Below are 22,941 nucleotides of genomic sequence, written 5' to 3'. Positions count from 1 at the left end.
AGGCCTAGAGCCAGGGGAAGAATCCAGACCCTTCTGTCACCTTTCTCTCCTCCTTAGCTGTTCTTCAGTCTTCTCCCAGCAGGGAACTGTCCATCTCAGCTTCCCTAGGAGCTATCCTAGCCTGGCAGCCCCGTGCTCACTTCCACTCACTCACCAAGCCTCGAAATCTTTACCTCCTCTGTGTTTTGGACTCTAGTTACTTGTCCCATCCAACATCTTCCCTGGGTTCCCTCCCAGCATCATCCCTCTAATGTACTAAAACTTATAGCGTTCCTCACCTCCCCTTGAATCCCTAAGCTCCCACATGCCCCCCGCCCCATGGTTCTGGGGCGCTGTCTCAGTTGCTGACCGTGATATTCAAGGCCTCCCTTTCCAGCCTCTTCTCCACCGGAGCTGACCTCTGGGTCGGAGGGAAGGGCTTCTTTTCGCTGGCCAACTCCTGTGGACCCCCCCGGAGGCCCAGCGCAATGCTCTACAAAAGGCAGGCGAGGCTTCCTCTGAGCTGTCGGGTGCAGTCTCCACTGCAGCTGGGTATTGAGAACTTGCCACTGTGCAGGGGGCCAGGGTGCCGCGCCCGGAAAGGTCGCAGGCGAAGCTCCTGGGAAGGGAGTAAAGGAGGGAGCCAAGGAGAGAGAGTATGGCAGTCTCGAACCGCCCCCAGCTCTCGCACCCATCCTCCAGTTAACTGATGGGTCCCCAGGAGGCGAGGAGAGGGGCGGGGCGGGGCGGGGCCACCAAGAGGAGGCGGGAGCCGGGCCGCGGGCCCCGGCCGCTGGGGAGGGGCTGTGCTCGCTCACCCGGCAGAGGCGCGTGTAGTTGGGCGCCTTAGCTTGGCTCCCGGGCTCCGCCACTCCCTGCCTTTCGGCACCTGCCGCGCCGCCGTCCGGGCTCCAGATGGGGAAGGACCAGGGCTTCTCTCGGCACTTTAGGTAGCTTCCCATTGCGCCCCGCGCCCCCCGGAACTGTGCGCCCTGGGCGCGGCGGATTCGCCTGGGGCTAGCCTGAAAGTGGGTGGGGCTGGGGCATTGAGGGGCTTCCTTGCCCTGGGTGGGCATCCACCTGCCCGGGCGGAGCTGGGGGCTGGGGAGGGTGTAAATAAACTGGGCGGGTACTACAGCGGCAAGGTTTGCGTGTTGGTTACCAAGAACTCTGTACGCAGCCCTAGGAGTTGGGGTGGGATAGAAGAGCTAGGATTGGAAAGCGCTCTTTCCTTCTTCCTACACTGGTTGAAGGAACAGGACAGGGAGCAGAGGCTGTGTCGAGTGGGTGAGAATTCAGCGTGTCCTGTCCCGAGTTTGGAACAGGCGCACCCCAAGCTCTAGCTATCCGGGTGAACCAGGACATCCTCACCCCAGTGCCCACCACACCAATTTTCTGGCTGTTGGTCAAGGGTAAGGTGGAGAAAGTTGGGACCGACCAGGGAATGTGGTGGAGAGAGAGGACCCCCAGGGAAGCCCCCTGGTGGCAGAACTGACCTGGAGAACAAGGTCATTGTGTGATTCCTAGGAAGAATCTAGGGACTTCAGAAAGGACTTTTTGGCATAGCAGGGACATGGGACTCCTGGACACCTATTGCCAGGCTGTCACAGTCAGAGGGGTCAGAATAATCAATTCGACTCCACTGCATGTAGCTATACCATTGGTCAATTCACAGCAAACCCAGGGGTTGCATGGCCAGACAGCAGTATGGAGGGCCCACATGAGCCAGAAAGGGTTTTTGGCTCACCAGGCAGCCTTGGCCTCTGGCTCAGCCCCAAGGACATCAAGCCGGGAATGCGCCACTCACCCTTCTTTCACCTGTGCAGTGGGTGATTCAGTCTGGTTCCCACAGTATGGGGGAGAACCTTTTCTACTTGCTGCTGGAGGGTGGAGCTGGGCTCATCACCTGGCCCCTGCCTATGCTGGACTCAGGGGTTGGTTGTATAGAGCTGATGCTTTGCAGAACCTGGGGCTGGGACTGGACAATCTCGGGCTTGTCATCCCTCCTTTGCCTGGGCATAAGGCATGAGGACTGGGAAGGAGTGGGGCATGTGCAGTCCAGGTAGATGGAGGTGTCAGGCTCCGGAGACCTTGAGTGACCATCTGAGGAATGAGGCTGGGGCTCCAGATTTGTAGGAATCACTGCTGGTGGGCAGAAAGGGCTCCAAACAGAGTTGAGCAGGTCATTCATCCTGGCCTCCTGATCAGCTGGAACATCCAGACTGGAGCAGAGCTCACTGCAGGGCACTGCCAGCACACCCCCTCCCAAAGGATTTACCTCTCTTCCCTCCCTCTAGGCATCCTGTTCTGCCTGACTGGCCTTATTAGTCCTGCCTACAGAGGCCAGGAGAACTATGTGAGGCCACAGAGCAATCAGAGGGGGTTTTCAGCTTGCTGCAAGGCCACCATTCCCTTCTCTCCCAGCTCTCATTCCCTTGGCACCAGCTCCTGGTACAAAGAACAGGGAAGGGAGCCTTGGGATGCAGCCAGGGAGGCTTCACTGGTGTCAGAAGCCCTGCCACAGTGCTGAGGCTTAGAAGGCTGGACTGATTCCAGCCTTGCCTAGGGCCAGCTGTGTAACCCTGGGAAGTCATGGATCCTCTCTGGACCTCAGAATCCTCTGCCACCAGTTGCAAAGTCCACCAGGATGTTAGCTCCTGCTGTGACTTGGAGATGTGATCAAATTATTGCAGATCCCTTGGGTCCTGAGTCCCTCCTAAATGTTGAGCTCTTTATCGGTCACTGTGGCTCATGGCTGATCTACAGACCCAGCCCTAAGAGAACTCCCAGCCTCACAGAGGAAGACCATGGGTGGGTGGGGGGTGGAAGGCAAGGACTCATCCAGGGTGTGGACCCTGCATGGGGGTCATGACTCCTTCACTCCACACTTCCAGGGTGACTCCTTGGAGAGCAGGAGCCCAAGTCCTTTCACCTTTTAGCCTCAGTGCCTGGAGGGCACAGATGGCAGGGGCTCACTAAATACATGTAGGATTAAATTGAAGGGAGGCCAGTGTTGGGTGTGGAAGGGTGAGCCCAGTTTAGCTAAGGGAGCAAAGAGAGTGGACCAGGTAGTGGCAACAGTCCGGGCAAAAGCTTGGAGGTGGGATTAAAAAGATGGCAAAATCTGAGTTGGCAACTGTAAAGCCCGGCTGGTCTCAGATGCAAGCAGGAAGACTGGAGTTATGATGAAGGTTTGCGGGGAAGTGGCCGCTGCTCTTTTGCCAGCAGAGTCACGGAGAAACAAGCAGTGGAGAGGTTGGGATATCTGTCAGGGGCGTGGCCTGGAGGGTTCACGGGCATGAGATGAGGGAGTTGGGGAGACTCCAGAGATGGCAAAAGCACGTTAACTCCGCAGAGTTCAGAGTAATGGGGGACAGGGAACATGCCTTTTCCTAGGTGGAGCGAGCAGGACGCCACGGGCCTGGTGTGGCCCAGGACGATTTGGAGCCTAAGTTCAGGCACTGAGGGGGGAAATGGAGATTCCACCTTCACCCGCAGGGAAGGGCAGGATCGCTGAGGGTGGCACCCACCGGAAAACGCCTTTGGACCGCGATCGGGACGCGGTCAGCGGGCGCACCCCAACTCTGCATTCCTCGTCCACAGGATCTTCATCCCCAAGAAGCATCGGGCGCGCTTCGACGAGGTGGTGTCACAGGGCCTACTGGGCAAGTTGTGCCGCGCCCGGAAGGCGCAGGGCGCGCAGCGGCTGCGTCGCAGCCGCAGCGAGGAGCGGCCAGAGCGCCTCCTGGTGTCCACACGCGCCAGCGCCCCGCCGCGCCGCCCGGATGAGCCGCCACCGCGCAAGGCTGCCTCGTTGGTGGGCGGCCGCTCAGGCCCTGGGGGAGCGCGCAGGTACCTGTGGCGCGCGGGCACGGGCCGCGGACCCTTCCCCGTTGTGCCCTTGGGATGGAGACGTGGGCAGAGAGAACGGGAGGTGGGCATCTGGGGGGACAGGGAAGGTTAAGAGGAGCGGGACATGAGTCCTCTCCATCCACTGCGCCCCTACCCCGGGGTAGCAGGGGAGACTGCAAGTCTCCCATCTCGGCCTTTCCTTCTTCCTAGGACCGTCAGAGTCTACAAGGGCAACAAGAGTTTTGGCTTCACGCTGCGTGGCCACGGGCCCGTCTGGATTGAGTCCGTCCTTCCTGGTGAGGGGGGCAGATTGTCCTCACAGTCCCTAAAGCTCAGGATTGGGTGAAAGACTCTGTTGTAGCCCCTTCTCCCGGGTAATTACCCCTTTAGACTGCTGCTTAGCAACATCTTCCACCTCATGTAATCTGTGTCCTTTGAGTGTCCCAGAGTGCCAGTACATCCACATCACCCACCCACCTATTTAAGATACTTGAGCCCGGAGGCCTGGGTTTAGGCATCTCCCCTCCAAGTTCACCATCACTCTAAGCCAAGAGAGCCAAATTCTTGATCCAGACCTTTGGTGTGTCCAAAGAGAGGGTTGTGGGCACTTTCTTGGACACTGGGGCAGCCAGGGGAGAGCTGGTACCTGCCAGACTGAGTCCCAAACAACATTCTCGGCTTAGAGAGCCCACTCAAGCAGTACTCGGAGAGCTCTCAGGGCCTTGCCTGCTATTCAGGTGCTGAAGTGGAATCCCTTTTTCCTTCCACCAGCCCCCCCCCCCATCTTGCTCCTGAAATCATGGCATCTTGAAGAAGGCAGAACTTTGGCAGTGAAGGAATCCTTTCCTGTCCCATCAGTGGGGCAGACGTGGGGTTTTTTCATCCTTTGTGAAAGGTGTCAGCGAGGCAGAAACTTCTGCACTGAATTGAACTCCCCCGTCTTGTAACCACTCCACAGGACTGGGCCACCTGCTCTCTGGAGGGTTCCTTTAGAAAAGATTAACTACTACTGTTTAAATGAGGCTGGCAACCTCATGCTTTTCCCATCATAGGAAGCCGAATGAATTCTTACATGTATACTCACAGCCTACAGATGGGAAAATGGAGGCCTAAAGAGATCCAGGGAAATCAAGGACCAGAATGTGCATCCCTCCCTTCCCAGAACCTGAGCATGATGCTCCTATTGACACCTCCCCATCAGTATCCCTGCTAATCCCCTTTCTACACTTCTGTAGCCCACATCTTTAGCATAGAGATTTGTGAAATGTGAAAGTGCCTCAGTGCCTTTGCATCATCGTTCCAGTCTTCTGGATCATTCTGAGACTTTTCTTATCCTGATAATCATCATGCTGCAGTTCTTTTTGGATTTGGGCATCCCTCAGTTGTTGACACAGTAGTGTAGGAAAAAGACCCAAGGCTGCTCCCTAGAGGGCTTCCTCTAGAAAATGATTAACTGCTGCTGTTTGTGGCTTTTCCAACTGTGCCCCCACCCTAAGACCCACTTCCCTGCCTTTCCGTGTGTGTGAAGATGCTTGACTTAGGGCCTTGTTAAAATCCAGGTGTGCTATTCTCCCCAATTCAACTTCTAGGCTGGTAACCTCATGCTTTTTTTAGCATAGGAAACTGAACGAATTATTTCATGGGAACTTTTACAGATGGGGAAACAGAGGCCTAAAGAGACCCAGTCAAATCAAGGACCAGAACATGGGGGTCTCCTGGCTCCAGGCCTGGTGTGATCTTTGGTTCTCTGGGACAGCCCCCTGCCCCTCCCACCCCTTTTCTGACAGGTCGAATTGGTTTAGTCACCAGTGTCACCCCCTCCTCCTTTCCTATCCCTGGAAACAGTCTTCCCCCATCCCATCTCTCCAGGAAGTCCTTCCTGGATTGTCTCTTTCCTCTCCAGAGAACCTCCAAGCTTCAAAAGATAATTGCTCACAGTCTGGTATATTTTATATAGGCACTTATCACTTTCCTTACTTATTTCCAAGTCAAACTTAGCATGATGACAAAGGAGGCAGAACAAGCAAATCTGTATCCACAGGAGCTGACTTTCCAGCTTCCCTTCCAGGTGGCAGGTGACCTTCAGGGCTACCAAGGCAAACAGCAGGAGTTAGTTAGCTACTCCCACGTGTCTTAAAAGGCAGGTTTTATTGACTCAGGTGTGGTGAGGTTGATGGGTCAGGAGATAGTTGCCATTGTAATATCGTTTGCCAAGAAAGATCCCAAGAGGGGGAGGCACAGGATGCCATCCGTGGGGACATGAGGAGGAGAGCTGGGGCTGGGAGGAGGCTGACAGAGCAAGGGGAGCATGTGAACTAGAGTCTTTATTGTGGGTTTTCATAGGAAGGAAGCGGGGAGGCAGGCTAAAGTGACTAAGTGGGTGTCTGGCCCTGGGGCGATAGGGGTGGGTGGATAGTGGCCCAGGGTGAGACAGCTCCCTAGAGGAGGTGGTTGGGTGTGGGCTCTGGATTGGTTGGTTTGCATGCTTAGAAGTGAGTCCTTTTCCAGCCCTAATTTGGCTTTGAGTCTCTATTTCTCTCCTGTAAACCAGGAGACTAGCATCTGGCTGGAAGAGTGGGATGGGTCCCACACAGGACCAGGGAGGGGCCCTGCTCAGCTGACCAACATGCCCTCTCTTCTTGCTTTCAGGCAGTCCAGCTGATAATGCAGCCCTCAAGTCGGGTGACCGGATCCTCTTTCTCAATGGACTGGACATGAGGTCAGAGACTATTGGGGACACCAGAGTTTGGTGATGGACAGCCTCCTAGTGTCCTACCTCTTGAGATACCCAGGTCATAGTCCTGATTCCCTCTGATCCATTTGCCCTAAGGGTCTGTCCCTCTTCCTCTGGGGACTCTTGAATCTATTCCTGCATCTAGTTACCACTTCCAACCAGAAAATGCTCCAGCTCCATACTGGGGACACTTAAATGTTTCTTTCTCTGGAGGGGGAAGCTTGCCTGGAGAGTGACATAGGCATAGCTCCTTCCTGATGTCCAGGAAGGTCAGGCTCAGGGCAGTAGCAAATCAAGATGGCTGAGGCCTGGGGCTTCTGCACAGAAGATTGATGAACAGGAGAGACAGGGCCTTGGCTAGTCCAGCTGTGGTCTGGCTGTGTGACTTCTACAGACACAACAGCGAGGTCTAGATGGTGGCTGTGGACAGGGCTCACCTATCTGGCCCTCCTGGGTCATGTCTGCTTGGCAGGAACTGCTCCCATGACAAGGTGGTATCCATGCTGCAGGGCAGTGGTGCAATGCCCACGCTGGTGGTGGAAGAAGGGCTTGTTCCATTCGCTAGCGGTGAGACCTGCATGCCTCTTGGCTTCCTTGGCCCAGTCTGTGGCGGACTGGGCTCTTCCCACAGACCTGCAGCTTCCCTTCCCAGGGATGCCCCCAAGGTGGCGCTATGGATCCCCAATGCACAGCATTCTGAAGCCGCTCAGGGCTTTCCCTCCATTCCTGTCCCCCGCTGAAGGCAGCAGTGCACCTCCCAATGCATGGCACTCCCAGCTCAGGAGTCATTGACCTCAGCTGCCAAGGAAAACTACACCTGACCTGGTAACTCTGGGTCACTGTTGACTCTGTCTGTGGTCCCAGCAGACTCCGATTCTATGGATTCTCCCAACCCGTCATCAGCGCTCACCTCCCTGCAGTGGGTGGCTGAGATTCTGCCTTCCAGCATCCGGGTCCAGGGGAGGACCTTCAGCCAGCAGTTGGAGCACCTGCTCACACCTCCTGAGCGCTATGGGGTCTGCCGGGCTCTTGAGAGCTTCTTCCAGCACAGGTGGGTGGGCAAGGAGGTGATGGGAACCTGTCCTGTGTGGGCCCCAAGTCCTGCCCAGACTCAGCATCCTGTTCTCCCAGCCTGAGCCTCTTCAGTTCAGCCCCTTCTTTTGGTGGGACTGGGTTCACGAAGGCAGTGGCTGGCACCAGGGGGATCAGGGGTTGGAGTGTTGGTCTGTCCTAGAACAAACTCTGGCTCTGATGCCTCCTAGCCTCATTGCCTTGGGCAAGTTGGCAGGACACTCATGAGAGCCTCACCTGTGGGCACTGGTCATGAGCCAGGCCCTTGGGGTCTAAAAGAACCCCAGGATGTTTCTTCCTGCACCTCAGCCGCAGCAGGCTGCATTGATCAGCCTTCTTGGCCCATGGGGTCTTTATTCTGATCTGTGCCAAGCACTCACTTGATCATTCACTTTTCTTTTGTTTAAACAGTTATGTTATGATATGATTAATGGCCAGGTATGGTGGTGCATGCCTGTAATCCCAACTCCGGAGACTGAGGCAGGATGATTGCAAGTTTGAGGCTGATTTGGGTAATTTAGTGAAACCCTGACTCAAAATTTTAAAGGACTGGGGGACATAGCTCAGTGGTACAGTGCTTACCTACCATGCAAGAAGCCCTGGGTTCAATCTCCAGTACCACCAAAAAAGAAAAAAAAAATTCATATACAGTACAATTAACCTATTAAGTGTATGATTCAGTGATTTTTGTTATATTCACAAATATATGCAACCATCATCACAGTCAATTTTAGAACTTCACCATCAAAAAGAAACCCTTTCCCTATGACACCCCTACGCATACTTATTTTTCTCTACCCCCTGACCTTAAGCAACCACTAATCTAATTTCTGTCTCTATAGATTTTCCTATTCTGGACCTACATGTGAACAGGAATCATATAACGTTAACTTTTTGTCTGATTTCTTCTAATTAACATAGCATAGTTCATTCAAGTTATAGCTTTTACTTCCTTCCTTTATGTATTCTGTTGTATGGATGCACCAAATTTTTTCATTCATTTGTCCATTGATAGATATGTGTATTGTTTTTAACCTTTATTCCTTTTGACCTTCCCTTTCTGTCCCATTTCAAATATCCCTGCTGTGTTCACCAGTCTGATAAGTTTATTGGACTTTTTTTTTTTGGACGGTGTTCTTGAAAAGTGTGCACTGCTATCTACTATTTTTTTTTTTTTTTTTTTGGTACCAGGGATTAAACTTGGGGACGCTTTACCACTAAGCCACATCCTCAGCCCTTTTTTTGTATTTTATTCAGAGATAGGGTCTTGCTGAGTTGCCTAGAGTCTCCCTAAGTTGCTGAGGCTGGCTTTGAACTCAAAATCCTCCTGCCTCAGCCTCCCGAGCCACTCAGATTATGAGAATGCACCACAGATGTATTTTTCTTTTACACCATCATTGTGTTATATATCATTTTTGTTACTGACTACTGTGTTTATGTCTGTCCATATTTAGCTCTGTGCATATTTACTATTTTGGTTATAACTGCAGTCACATGGGCCATGGTTCACAGCATGATCCTGTTTTTTATTTTTGTTGTTTTAGTCATAAGATGATCTCATTATTTTTATCTTGTTATTTTAATTTTTCTCTCTTTTATTACTAATCGTTTTAAGTGGTCTTTAAATAAGCCTGTGCAGTCTTTCTATGTCCTCACTGTAAATTACCTGTTTCTATTCATTTTTGGCTCTTGCCCTTGTTGATTTGCTCAAGTTTCTTGTACATCTTAGATACCGATTCTTGTTGATTTTGACTTTGACTTTGAAAATATTTTCTCCCATTTGTTTTGTGTTATATCTAATATTATTATGTCTAAGTTGTGCTTCTTTGAGCAGATATACTTGATTTTGTCTAATGTATCATATTTTTGGTCTTATAGTTTTGGATTTTGAAATTTTAAGTTCTTTTCTGCTTCTAGTCAAAAGATATCCTCCTAATTTAATAATTTTTCATTTCTCACTTTGGTCTTTTATCCAAATGGAGTTCACCTTTCTGCATGGTATTATGTAAGGAGCCAGTTTTTCTTTCCTATATAATGTAGGTATCAGCAAACTGACTAGTAAATAATAAAAATTTCAGACTTTTCAGTCCATGTGTCCCCTTTCCCAACTCTGCATAGTAGCTTGGAAACAGCCATAGACCAAACATAAATAATTGGCTGTAGCTTTGTTCCAATAAAACTTTCTTTATGAACACAGGCGATGGGTCAGATTTTAGTTCACAGGCCATCGTCTGTTGGTCCTTGATACAGTGAGTCTGTTTCTCAATACACTCTATATGTTTTAATCCATTAAGTTTTCAATTCTGTGTGTATTTCAATTAAATTGACACAGGTGCATTAAAATAGTTTGGCAATTCTAATCTAGAGCTTTTATGTCATTCATTATCATTAATAATGTTAATGGGGCTGGGGATATAGCTCGGTTGGTAGAGTGCTTGCCTTGCAAGCACAAGGCCCTGGGTTCAATCCCCAGCACTGCCAAAAAAAAAAAAGAAAGAAAGAAAGAAAGAATAATGTTAATGATATAATTAATATTAATGTGTTTTATCACAAATCATCAATTATTTTTCTCAAAAGAATGTACTCCAAAAACATAAACATTTATTGCAAAATTACCCTAAAGTGGGGTATTTGTTGATTAATGTTAGTTTTTTTACATATTCCATAAATAGCATGATAGAATATCATAGGTTAATTTTCACAACAGCTCTATGCTGTAGGTGCTGTTTTTATCTTCATTTTACAGATGAGGAAACTGAAACCAGAGAAGTTAAGTAACTTGAGAAAGATCTCTTAGCTGGCAAGTGGAGGAACTGGGATTTGAATCTGAGCAGCCTGTGCCCAGATCCTGCCTTCCTGTCCACTGGTGGGGCAGAGCATGAAACTGAATTCTGTGGCCTAGAGTGCCACCTTTGCCCATCCACCCCTGGGGGATCCTCTGAGTAATGACTCTCTTGCTCCTGTATCCTCTTCAGGAACATTGATACCCTCATCGTGGATGTCTACCCTGTGCTGGACACACCTGCCAAGCAGGTCCTTTGGCAGTTCATCTACCAGCTGTTGACATATGAGGAACAGGAACTCTGTCAGGAGAAAATCGCATGCTTCCTGGGCTACACGGCCATGACAGGTAAGCATCCCCGAATGCTCCTTCCCCTGCCCATGCTGCAAGTTACCCAGCCCACCAGGTGAATAGCCAGACACCTGTTCCCACTTGTGAGATATTGTGGCTAACTTGGCCCCTCTCACACCTAGATGTGCTCATGTTCTAGGCAAATGCATGGCACACTCGGGTTTGGTCTATGCTTTGTCCTGAGCATGTGCCTGCCCATCTTGACCTTCATGCTGCATGTACAGCATGATCTGGGACTTGAGAGGCTCCACTTGACCACCTGGGGTCTCAGGTTTCTCATCCACAACATGAGAGTAATCTTAGCAACTGTATACCCTGTATACCCTGAAAAGTATATCACAGATGAAGACTTTCACATGGTCGCTGTTTGCAAATATACCAGCATGTCTCTCCTGGTTGGGTCGTCCTGGCTGGAGGCTCCAGTGCACAGACACACACATGTAGGCCTGCCAGGGTACATGCAATCACATTTCCCTACCACTACCTACCTGGTAGTCTGCCCACAAAACCATGCATTTCAGTTTGAGACTATAATGGAAAGAATGTCAGACCCTATGGCTTTATCTGCTACAGGCACTCTATACCACAATGGCAGTCCCTACAGACATGCTATTTGCTAGTCCTTGCATGGCCATCATCCCTGGTCCTGGGCACCCACAGTTTGCTGAGAAGGGCTTTAGCAAGAAGCTCTGGGTCCATGCTGGGCAGCACGTGTCTGCCTAGGCCTGCAAGCTTTTGTTTCACCCTGCAAACCTCTTTGTCCAGCAGTGACCAGCTTGGTTCAACCACAGTGTTGAGACCCCGGAAGGTGGGGTCCTGAAAAGAGAACCCAGTTGGTGAGGGTTGGGGCCCTGACTCAGGTTCTGTCCTCAGGCTGGCTACTGCCAGGCGCTTCTTTTGTCCAGTTGCCTGGTTTCTGGACCCAGGGCTTCTCCTGACAGTTGTCTTGGAGACCAAAAACAGGGGAGGTCCCATGGCCTGGAGTCCCATATAGGTGAAGAGCCTCTGGCTTAGAGTGGCCCACATATGGGTGTTTGTGGAGGTCAAGAGGTCGAGAGGTCAAGGTGCCCCTTCTCCCCTGTGTGGCCCACAGCAGAGCCTGAGTCCTCGCTGGACCTGGAGCCCACACCGGAGCCCACACCAGAGCCCACACCAGAGCCCCAGCCTCGGAGCTCCCTGAGGGCCTCTTCCATGTGCCGCCGGAGCCTTCGGTCCCAGGGCCTGGAGAGCAGCCTCAGCTGTGGTAAGGCCCCAGATGGAAAGGGAAGAGTTCCACTTTCCTTCCTGCAAAATGTGCTTGGGGAGAGGAGAAGTGGCAGAGACTGGGGACTGGCGTAGCACTCCTGATTGGTAGGGTGGGCCTGCAGGGTCTGGGCTGTGGACTGAGTCTTGGAACTCAGACACGGTCACAAGATCCCATGGTGCCCTCCCAGCAGGTCCCAGTGACTGCCCTGAGATGCCTCTTCCTCTGATCCCAGGCGAACGCCAGGCTGGGGATGGCACGTCCCTCCCTGAGACCCCCAACCCCAAGATGGTGAGACCTCCTCTCTTCCTTCCAGGTGGAGTCAATGAGGGGTGGAAAATGAAATGGGTGGCCTGTGGGGTGGGGCCCAGGAGATCTCATCCCAAGACACCCGTGTGGCTACTTCAGGCTAGGGCACATTACCCAGGCCTAGCCTCTGAGGCCCAGTTGGGGCTACATGGGAGCAATGGGAACAACCTAGCCTCATCCCTGCCACCCCCCAGATGTCGGCTGTCTATGCAGAGCTTGAATCTCGACTGAACAGCAGCTTCAAAGGGAAAATGGGGACTGCGTCCAAATCCCGGTCCTCCCCGCCAGGCCCCAGTCTGGCAGGCATGGCAGGTAGGGGCTCGGCCAGCCTCTGGTCCTGAGGGTGCACTGGCCTCTGTCCTTCTGGCTGGCTTTCCAGGTGTCATTCCCATTTCCAGGCACACCCCTAAAGTGTGTGCAGCTAGATCGTGGGGAATCCCAAAGGCTTCTGTGCATGGGTAGGAGCCATCAAGGTCCAGCTTGCCTCAGTCCCTTTTTTGTCCCACGGTCCTCACCACAGCTATGGAGCTGCAAAAACAGAGGAATGCCCCCAAAGAAGTCTCTGGGTTAGCACTCAGCTCTTGGACAAACTATTAAGTTAGTGCATTACTCTGCGAATGACCCACCTGGGAAGATGGTTTCCCAGATAAGCTGGAGTCTGGCTGATCTGGGTCCAAGCAGTGCTTTCGGTACCCAATCTGGTTTCCACAGACTTAGAAAAGATCCTGCGAGGCAGGGTTACCCAGGGGCTTCCAGTACTGTGCTCAGAGAGGGAAAGGGGAGTGTCCTGGACACAGAGCCAAGCTACCCCAGGCCTCCCCTCCAGCCTGTGCCTGGAACCTTGAACCTCATACTCCATCCCCCACCCAGGGCCCAGGACCCTATCCAGCGTCTCCTGGCCCAGTGAGCGGCTCCTGCCCTCCCCCTGCTACGACCCGCTGTGCTCAGGGGGCCTGGCCTCCCCCAGCAGCTCCGAGTCCCACCCCTACGCCAGCCTGGACAGCAGCAGGGCGCCCTCCCCTCAGCCAGGCCCCGGGCCCATCCACCCTGACAGCCCCCCGAGCCCGGACCCTGCCCGCCCGCCCAGCCGCAGGAAGCTCTTCACCTTCTCCCGCCCTGTTCGGAGCCGGGACACGGACCACTTTCTGGATGTGCTGAGCGAGCAGCTGGGCCCCAGGGTCATCGTGGATGACTTCCTGACACCTGAGAATGATTACGAGGAGGTGGGTATGCAAGGGAGGAGATGGGTGTGGAACTTGGTGTGGAGCCTGGTCCCCGCAAGAGGTTGCCTGCCCTAGGGATCTGTCTTGGGCTACTCCACACCCTGGTTGGAGCTACCCCATCCCTTGTTCAAAGGTATCTTATATACCCTCAGGGAACTCCATTCCTCATCCTGGGCTAACCCCCTCACAGACTCAGGTTAAACCACCAGGTTTTTCTGTCCCTTTCCCAGACTGTCCCATCCTTTGCCTGAGGCTACCCCACACACCTCTCTCAGGTTAGCCCCTTCGTCATCTCAGGCTGTCTACGCACTCCCAAGCCATCCCGTCTTCCGGCTAGCCCATGAGACTATCCTGTCCTCATCCAGGCTCTCCTGCCTCTCGTCCCATGCTTCGCCCACATGCTCTGGTCTCTCTGGGCCCAGCCTCTCCCTCTCCTCACTTATTTCCTCCCCCACCAGATGAGCTTCCATGATGACCAGGGCAGCTTTGTGACCAACGAGCGGAGCAGTGCCAGCGAGTGTCTCAGCAGCAGTGAGGAGGGCAGTTCCCTAACCTACTCTTCCATCTCTGACCACATTCCCCCACCCCCGCTCAGTCCCCCTCCACCACCACCCCTGCCCTTCCATGACCCCAAGCCCAGCTCCCGTACCTCTGATGGTACCCGGGGCTCCACTCAGGCCCTGACCAAGCCCCTCACCCAGCTTGGTCACCCAGTCCCACCCCCACCCCCACCACCCCTGCCCCCACCTGTGCCCTGTGCACCCCCCATGTTATCCCGGGGCCTGGGCCACCGGCGCAGTGAGACCAGCCACATGAGTGTCAAGCGCTTGCGGTGGGAGCAAGTGGAGAACTCGGAAGGCACCATTTGGGGGCAGGTAGGTTAACTGGGACACACCAATGCCCAAACCAGGGGTGGGTGGCCTAGACAGCAGCACTGAAGACAGGACCCATCATCCTTGAGACCCCTTCCAATACTGGTTGGAACATTCCCTGGTCCTCCCCACCTCAAGCAGAGAGGAGTGAAGACCCACTCCAAGGACACAGCTCCCCTTGTTGATCAGTGCAGACCGTGAAGCTAGTCTGTGTCTCTAAACTGAAGACACACTGGGACACCTGGAAATACCCTGAGCCCACCTTTGAAACCTGTCACTCTTGAGGCTTACTCTTGAGGCTGGACTTTTAGGAGCCTAAAAGAACATCTGGTCCAAACTGCATATTAGCCTCACCTTTCCACTTTGATACTTGAACATTCTCCATACACACACACACACACACACACTTGAATACCTTCACCAATGGGGAACTCACTATCTGTTGAGGTCTTCCAACTGAATAATTTTAACCATCTTTCTTTGTGTTCCTCTGAAATCCTATCTCCCCAAGATTCCCTTGCTCTGTTTTCTGTCTGGCCCTTGAAATCAGGCAGAGCAAGTATATCCTCTTATCCACAAACTGGCTAACCTGTAAGATGAACAAGATTCACTTACACCTATTCTTTAGGTCATTCCCCTAAAATGTGTTTTCTAGCTCCATAGTCCAGTGGTTATGTCCTTGTCACAGAGCAGGCTCCAAACTCCCAGTAGGACTTGATCAGAGGAGAGAACACACCTCCTTTGACTTTGATACCATTCTTTTTAAATATGGCCTGGGGTCCCTCCTGCTTCTGGGGCTGCTCCATCACAGTGCTTTTGCCTAACCTCATCCTCAACATCAAGTCTCTTCTTGGGACCAACAACATGCCTTCACATGTAGCCACACTGTGCAGGGGTGTGCTCGTCATTCTTCCTCGTGGCCATCTCCTGGGTCTGTTATATTTCCTGCTCTCTCAGCCTGGATGATATCAGCCCATATCTCCAAGGAACCTTTCCATGTTGCTAATAAAAATTTTCAGCAGGTCAAGGCCATGGACAGAAATCTACTGAGTCCCCTAGAGACCTAGTCCCACAAGCCTTAGATGAGTCCTTGAGCTTTGCTCCACAGTGTCATCTTTCCACTGGTTTCCAAAGCTAGAAAATCCTGTGTGACACACATCTGGCCAAGTCCAGATCCCTGCTCGGTGTCCCTGACATGTGGCCATGTTCTGAGACTGCCCTCCCTTTGGGATCTCTCCATTGGCAACCACTCCACCCTCACTCCTTGTCCAAGCCTCAGATGGTCCCCTCCTTCTTAATCATCTCAGCCACCTGTCCAGTTTTCAGCCCCTGGCCTTTTACTGCTTCAGTTCCCTCAGCTGCAGCTCTGTCTGCCCAGGGCAGCTCTGAGGTGAGCTCACTCCCTGCAAAGGAGATCTCAGAGCAGGGCCAGGCCCTTCGGCTACCTTCTTTGGCCCCCGTTTTTTGTCTCCAGCTCCATCAGAGGTCCTTTATAATCTCCTGCTCCAGCCCAGCTTCAGCATGGATGGAGTCCCAAGAATGGATGCATTATCGACTGCAAGGGGAGATGCTCCTCACCTGATAGCTTGGATGATTTAGCTTTTCCTGTAGTCTCCGCCTGCTTTTGTCTTCATTCCTCAACCCCAGGACAGCCCGCAGAGTGTGGACAGCTGGGGAGGGCAGTCCAGCTGTTGCTGTTTCTCCTCTGAACCTCCCCTCACTCCCTCACAGCTCGGGGAGGACTCTGACTACGATAAACTGAGTGACATGGTGAAATACCTCGACCTGGAACTCCACTTTGGCACCCAGAAACCTACTAGTGAGTGACCTGCTGGTCCTGGGGGAAGTCCAGAAGCCATCCCAACCTCCTACCTTCTGTGGCTTCCTCAGGTTCAAAGTCCCCAAAGCCTGCACTTAACTGCTCTTTTGGCTAATACATCTTCAAACCTTCAATCCCCAAATTAGTGTTTCCTATCTCAAAGTGGAGATAATAATAAAAGCTGGCACTTATTGTGTGCTGACCAATGTCCAAAGATCTCACTTCTACATTAATCCCTTGACAACTCTAAAAGGTGGATACTAGGATCACCTCCACTTCCTAATGAGGAAGCACAGAGAGGCTAGGTAATTTGCTCAAAGTCACACAGCCAGAATAGGGTAAACAGAAAGCAATTACAAATATCTCTTTCTGTCTCCCTCTCCCCTCACCCCTTTCTGGGTATCACTTTATTGTGTTTGGGTGGGACTCAAGAAGCCCGGTATGTGGTCACAGGACAGAGGAGAAAGACTGACTTGTGCATTCAGGAATCATCTGAAAGGTCCAGAGGTGCTTGGTTTTCATTGCTCTGCTAGCTGGATCCAGATGGCTCAGGGAAGAAAGGGTATTTGGGGTGATGACAGTGGGGGATGAACACACCTTACACACTAAAGGCACTGGGCTAGGCCAGTAATGGGAGGCTGAGGTATGAGGGGAATATGGACATCTGGAACTGATCCAGTCAAGGTGGTGCTTGGGAGGAGGGAGGCCCCGGGCAGTTGGCTGTGACTGCCCCTCTCCCAGGCCCTGCAACTGCAGCCCCAGTCTGGGACCCCATCCCACTCGCCCCACACCTCCTCCTCTCCATTAAACTGTCCAATTTCTCTTCCAGAGCCAGTGCCTGGGCCCGAGCCCTTCCGAAAGAAGGAGGTGGTGGAGATCCTGTCCCACAAGAAGGCCTACAACACCTGTGAGAGACCAGAGGACCCCAAGGATTCTTGGGGCTGTTGGTGGCCCTCTCTCTGGGTCATAGAGACTTGGACCGACCTGGAGGGACAGCAGGAATTAGGCTGTGGGAACCGGAAAACCTGTCGCCAGGCCGACTGAAGGCCCCCTCCCAGGCCCTATATCTGGGGGTGGGGGCGTGGGACTTTCACCTGGGCGCGGTGCCAACCTTGACTTCATCCTCTATTGGCCCCACCCTCTGCAATCGACTCGCTGTTCTGGCCCCGACTCCAGCCACATCCTCTACTGCGCCCCTTACAGACCCCTCCCTAGCTCCCGGCCCCACCTGGGGTCCTAGTCTTTCTCCTGAGGGCCGGGTCCTCACCCTTTAATCCTCTTGGCCTCTGGGACCGCCCCCGCATAACCCCTTCGGCATCTCTTGTAGGTCCCCCGCCCCAGCCCCCAGCAGCTGTGGCCAATCTTGAAACCCCTCCTCGCCCAGCCCCGCCCCTGACTCACCTGGGGTCCTGCCCACAGCCATTCTCCTGGCGCACTTGAAGCTGAGCCCCGCGGAACTGCGGCAGGTGCTCATGAGCATGGAGCCCCGGCGCTTGGAGCCCGCGCATCTGGCGCAGCTGCTGCTGTTCGCGCCCGATGCCGACGAGGAGCAGCGCTACCAGGCCTTCCGCGAGGCGCCCGGTCGCCTCAGCGAGCCGGATCAGTTCGTTCTGCAGGTGCCTTGACCGCGACCTCCATCCCTGCGGCCAAGGCCTCCTGGGCCAGGCTCCCTCTGTGACCAGGGGCCGTTTTTGCCCAGCACCCCTTGGGTACCGCCGCGGTGCTTAGACCTCTGAGTCCCAGTTTAACACCTTTAATGGCCAATTCCCACCTGGAGCCGAAGTTGATGGGATAAGAATGTCCCTAAGGAACCTTTTCTTAAAGGTAGCCAGCCCCCTCCCCAAGCTAAAGTGGGACATTGAGTCCTCTGGAAAACCAAGGATGAATCCCTCCCTGCATTTATGGCAGATGCTGTCGGTTCCGGAATACAAGACACGCCTGCGCAGCCTCCACTTCCAGGCCACCCTGCAGGAGAAGACAGAGGAGATCCGAGGCAGCCTCGAATGCTTGCGACAGGCTTCCCTCGAGCTCAAAAACAGCCGGAAGCTCGCCAAGATCCTGGAGGTCAGGGTGCATCATTCCCCAGTCTGCTCCTCTGTTCCCTGTGGATGCCATCCTTGGAGACTCATCCTGATACCTGGGCCTGGGGGCGGGTGGGCGGTGAGGGGAGCTCCACAATCTACCCGTCCTCCTCCCCGCAGTTTGTGTTGGCCATGGGCAACTATCTCAACGATGGACAGCCCAAAACCAACAAGACCACAGGCTTCAAGATCAACTTTCTGACAGAGGTGAGAGCCAGGTAGCAATAACTGACTAGCTTTCTCTACCCTCCAGCTTCCCTGGCCACACTTAACACAAGTTGTGACAAAGGGGAGGAGAAAACAGTATGACCCAGGAGAGCCACCCCCAGCCCCTGCAAGGGAAAAGAGTTGGCTGCATATAAGCCAGAATGTGACTGCAGCAGAGGGTGAGGGTGGTGTGGGGGGAAGGTACCAAGACTCAGAAACTGGAAAAGAGGAGTGGGTGAGGTGGGTCAGAAAGGGAGTGTCAAAGGCCAAGAATTGGTGCCACAGCCCAGGCGAAGCTGGGGCCATGTGACCAGAAAGGTGGCATGGTCTTTGAGGAAGATGTCTGTTGGAATCACTTGCAGCTGAACTCCACCAAGACAGTGGATGGGAAGTCCACCTTCCTGCACATCCTTGCCAAATCACTGAGCCAGCACTTCCCTGAACTCCTGGGCTTTGCTCAGGACCTGCCCACTGTGCCCCTGGCTGCCAAAGGTAGGCTGGGTATATAGGTGGGGAGCCAGACACATGCAGCCCTAGGCTGTAAATGGGACCCATGAGGCTTCTGTCCATTCCTGCAGTGAACCAACGGGCCCTGACTGGCGACCTGGCTGACCTCCATGGCACCATCAGTGAGATTCAGGCTGCCTGCCAGACCATGTCCCCCTCCAGTGAGGACAGGTTTGCTGTGGTCATGGCGGTATCCTCTGAGCAGCCTGTTCTAGCACCATGCTGGGCCATGGGGTGGTTGGGTAGAGCCAGCAGTGGCTCCAGCGGCCGCTGCAGACCCCAGCAGAGATTCTGGGCACAGGTCATTGTACATCCAGGGGTTCATCATGGAAGAGGTTCCATCGTGGGTCATTCAGAATCCAAGTACTCATGCCAAATCTGAGTAATCGAGTCCAGAACTCTTTAGGCTGTCCCAAAGCCATTGCCTTTCCCTTTCTGTCTTTGTAGGTAGTGGAACACAGATTTAAGTCACAAGATACAAGGAGAGGCTGGTCAGGAAAGGGGAACATTCTCACTAAACCCTCCAACAGAGCCTGGCCAGGAGGGAGGACAGGAGGGAAGGGCATGGGCTCTTTTCCCTGTACCCCTCTGTGGCCCCAACACCCTTTAGAGGTTTTCTCTGCTGAGGCTAGAGCTGGCCAAGTAGAGGGTTCTGGGGGCTGTGCCTATGGCCAGGGCAGTTGGCACTCCACCTGGAGAGCATTGGCCGTGTATCTGACTCCAGCACATAGCCTGCTGGGGTGTGTCCAGGTAGGAATTTTTTTTTTTTTTTTTTGGTACTGGGGAGTGAATCCAGGGGCACTTGACCACTGAACCACATCCCCAGCCCCTTTTTGTATTTTATTTAGAGACAGGGTCTCACTGAGTTACTCAGGGCCTCGCTAAGGTTCTGAGGCTAGCATTGAACGGGAGATCCTCCTGCCTCAGCCTCCTGAGCCGCTGGGATCACAGGCATGCACCACCATGCCTGGCCAGGTAGGATTTTTTTCTAGTGCTGGAGATCAAACCCAGAGCTTCACACATGCTAGGTGAGCATCTACCATTAGGCTTCATCCCCGGCCAAAGGGAGAAATCTGATACCAGGTCCCCTCTTTCCTCTCAGGCTAATACTGTGGTTTGTGTAAGATGCTTCTCATCCCCATTCCCTTTCACCCATGTAACACCCAGATTTTTGCAGATATGGAAACCAAGGTATTCAGATAAGGATCAGTCCAATTCATATCACTCAATCTAGGGGTGCCCTCTCTGCTTCTGTGGGTTTGAGGTCTCCAGAGAGAAAAAGTAGGTGGTCATTTAAGGGCACCCTCTACCAAGGCACTTGAGTCCTAGGCATTAGACAGGCTCAGGCTCAAATCCTGACTCAGTTGCTCATTGTGTACTTGAGGCAAGCCACTTACCTCTCTGGGCCTAGTTTACTGCTTACTGAGGAGAGAGGTAGTAAGTGGATCATTGTGATCATTATCTGATTATGGTGCAGACGGGTTTCAGCCCTGGCTCTGAACTTAGCTAATCTCTGGTTCAGCCATAGGGCTTATTGTGTGATCTTGGGTTAGTTTCTAAAGTTCTCTGTACTTTAATTTCTTCATGTGTAAAATAGTAATAATGAACTTCAAAGAGGTGTCAGGATGATTAAACACAAATGTCCAGAGGGCTTAGGACAAAGCTGGACACAGCTTCAGTGCTGGAAAATGGTAGCAATTGAGCTGCTGAATCTTTTTTTGAGAACACAGACACTAAGCACTTGAGGTATAGGTAGGGCACAGGGCTGTATTTACAGGGCAGACAATGAACTTGTAAACAGTTTCACATAGTGCTAAATACTATAGAAAAAGTGTAAGGCTTACACAGTGACAGAGGGGGCCACCGTAAATGGATGGTTGGGTTGCTGTGGCCTCGAGGCAGAGCTCCCGGAAGGAGGGGCCCCCTTTGCAGAGAACTGCAAGAGGAAGGCCTAAGGCTGAGGGGTTGTGGCAGTTTCCAAAATGAGCTTAGTGTTCAGTGACAGAACAGGGCATATTTCCTGCTAACACAGGGCCTGTCCCTCTGAAGGTCTCAGGCGGAGAGGGAGTAGCAGCTAGAATGATGGGGGTCACTGCCCAGCAAGGTGAATGGGAGGGCACCCAGAGGGTTGGCTGTTTCCTTAATGAAGGCCCCTTAGTCCTTCCTGGAGACCGCCCAGCCTGCACTTCGGGCACTGGATGGGCTGCAGCGAGAGGCCATGGAGGAACTGGGCAAGGCGCTGGCCTTCTTCGGGGAGGATTCCAAAGCCACCACCTCCGAGGCCTTCTTCGGCATTTTTGCGGAATTCATGAGCAAGTTCGAGGTGAGCCAAGGTGGCTAAAGGGCCCCTTAGGGGAGGTTGAGGCCAGAGGTCATCTGGGGTGTCCTCCTGGAAGCCTTACTGGAAAGGGTTCCAGTGAGTGATATGCCCCGGACCTGGACCAGAGCAAGCTGCAACTTTGGCGCTGGTGGTGTGGGTTGGTGAGAGGAAGAGGAGGGTTGGGGACCACTGACCACCCTCACCCCTTGTTCTCCTGTCTCCCAGCGAGCACTCAGCGACCTGCAGTCTGGGGAGGGCCCGCGCAGCTCTGGGATGACTTCACCCCTGGCCTGGTGATGGCAGCCACTCCTTGTTCTCTGCGGCCTGAGCATTGAGAGGGACACCAGAGGCTTCACCCCAGAGGGCAGCCTGCATGCTACAGAGGTCCAGGCTGCAAATATTCAGCGTGATTGCCTGAGGGAGGGGCCTGGGTGTGCCCATGTCTCCAGCTACCTCAGCTGCAGACCGCAGACCAGCCCAGGCCTCCCTGCCTGCTCTGTCCCGCTGCGGGCCGGCTGGCACAGGCAGGGTGGCCTGGCCTTGTCCCGTGCTCCATGGGCTTCTTGTGGTCACCCCTGCCACCCACATTCCCCCCGGCCTATTGAATAGAATAAAATGCTTCTGTGAGCCCCTGGGACGTCAGCCTGTAGGTGGATTGCTAAGTGGCCACCAGCCTGGGGCAGTGTCAGGCTGTTGAGGGATGCACACCAGTTGGGCAGAAGACTGAACGTCCTGAGTCTGCTTGAATGGGTCCTGGTGAGGAGACAGGTGACCTGGAGCACATCCACCATGCCAGCATCAGAAGGCAGCTTATTCTGGGCTGCAAGGGCCCTTTGGAGGAAGGCAGGCAGCAGACAGGATGCAGAACCCAAAGCACTGAGGCCCTGGAGACAGTGGGGCAAGGCCGGGTCTGGGAAGTTGGAAGGAGATGTCCAGAGAAGAGAAGCCAGGGAGATAAGGAAGGCCTGGAACAGGAAGACCTGCTATGTTAGACTGCAGAATTGAGGTTTTAAACCAGGGGATAAACTCAAGTCCACTGCAGAGGTGGCCAGATTCCTAGTGGGGAAGTTGGAAGAGGGCTGGGAATCTTCAGAATCAGGGCAGAGAGAACAGGGAGATGTTGAAGTGGTGGGTGAGCAGGATTTTGTGGCTGATTGCCATGTTTCTCACTGGGATGGGTGGTGGTGATGTTCCCTGGAACAGATCATGTGACCAGGGCAGATTTGGGAGCCGATGACACAATCTGGGACATGTGTGGGACCCAAGAGGTCACTTTATACATGTCTGGGGATAGAGAAGGGAGTTACCTGGATGTCTGGAGCAGGTGGAGCTGTGGGCAGGGAGGGAGATTAACTAGTTTTCCATGGTGGCTGGTAGATCCCTGCGACAGGCAGCTTTGCCTCTTCCCTCTTCTGTGACTGGTTCTTCCAGAGAAGTCTGAAATGGGCTTTCAACCTATGTCTTGGATTTTTTTTCTTACACTACAACAAATGGTTACTGCTGCTCACGGGCAGAATTTGGGATCCATTTGGTTCTTCCACAACTTTCCTCTTTAAGGCCAATTTTCGTTCTTTCTTTGTTCCCACCCACA

The 22,941-nt window shown here is 53.3% G+C and overlaps 1 protein-coding gene across 4 annotated transcripts; it reads left to right on the top strand.

Annotated features, from left to right (window-relative positions):
* The first annotated feature begins 798 nt into the window (after nucleotides 1-798).
* On the top strand, nucleotides 799-22,941 carry GRID2IP (Grid2 interacting protein). 4 transcript variants are annotated; one of them, XM_079120129.1, is made up of 21 exons: nucleotides 799-929; nucleotides 3,583-3,831; nucleotides 4,042-4,127; nucleotides 6,481-6,550; nucleotides 7,038-7,132; nucleotides 7,433-7,616; nucleotides 10,612-10,766; nucleotides 11,866-12,012; nucleotides 12,206-12,303; nucleotides 12,516-12,633; nucleotides 13,192-13,544; nucleotides 14,003-14,419; nucleotides 16,148-16,235; nucleotides 17,065-17,142; nucleotides 17,655-17,851; nucleotides 18,144-18,299; nucleotides 18,437-18,523; nucleotides 18,886-19,015; nucleotides 19,102-19,220; nucleotides 21,189-21,353; nucleotides 21,576-22,941. In XM_079120129.1, the coding sequence occupies exons 1-21, from the start codon at nucleotides 895-897 to the stop codon at nucleotides 21,645-21,647; spliced, it is 3,099 nt and encodes a 1,032-aa protein (XP_078976255.1). In that variant the 5' UTR covers nucleotides 799-894; the 3' UTR covers nucleotides 21,648-22,941. The 4 variants fall into 4 exon arrangements, with proteins under 4 accessions (XP_078976255.1, XP_078976254.1, XP_078976253.1 ...); XM_079120128.1 differs by having other exon boundaries at nucleotides 12,203-12,303; XM_079120127.1 differs by having other exon boundaries at nucleotides 11,863-12,012.

This window comes from Sciurus vulgaris (genome assembly GCF_902686455.1).
Source record: "Sciurus vulgaris genome assembly, chromosome: 18".
NCBI lineage: Eukaryota > Metazoa > Chordata > Mammalia > Rodentia > Sciuridae > Sciurus > Sciurus vulgaris.
Note: the sequence above shows the minus strand (reverse complement) of the source record. Positions and strands in the feature narration are given on the sequence as shown.

Excerpts from the sequence above, each read along its gene's own strand:
- GRID2IP (XM_079120126.1), top strand. The coding sequence starts at position 895 with ATGGGGAAGGACCAGGGCTTCTCTCGGCACTTTAG. Across the intron at positions 13,545-14,002 it reads CTGAGAATGATTACGAGGAG|ATGAGCTTCCATGATGACCA; the intron begins GTGGGTATGCAA and ends CTCCCCCACCAG. Across the intron at positions 18,524-18,885 it reads AGATCAACTTTCTGACAGAG|CTGAACTCCACCAAGACAGT; the intron begins GTGAGAGCCAGG and ends AATCACTTGCAG.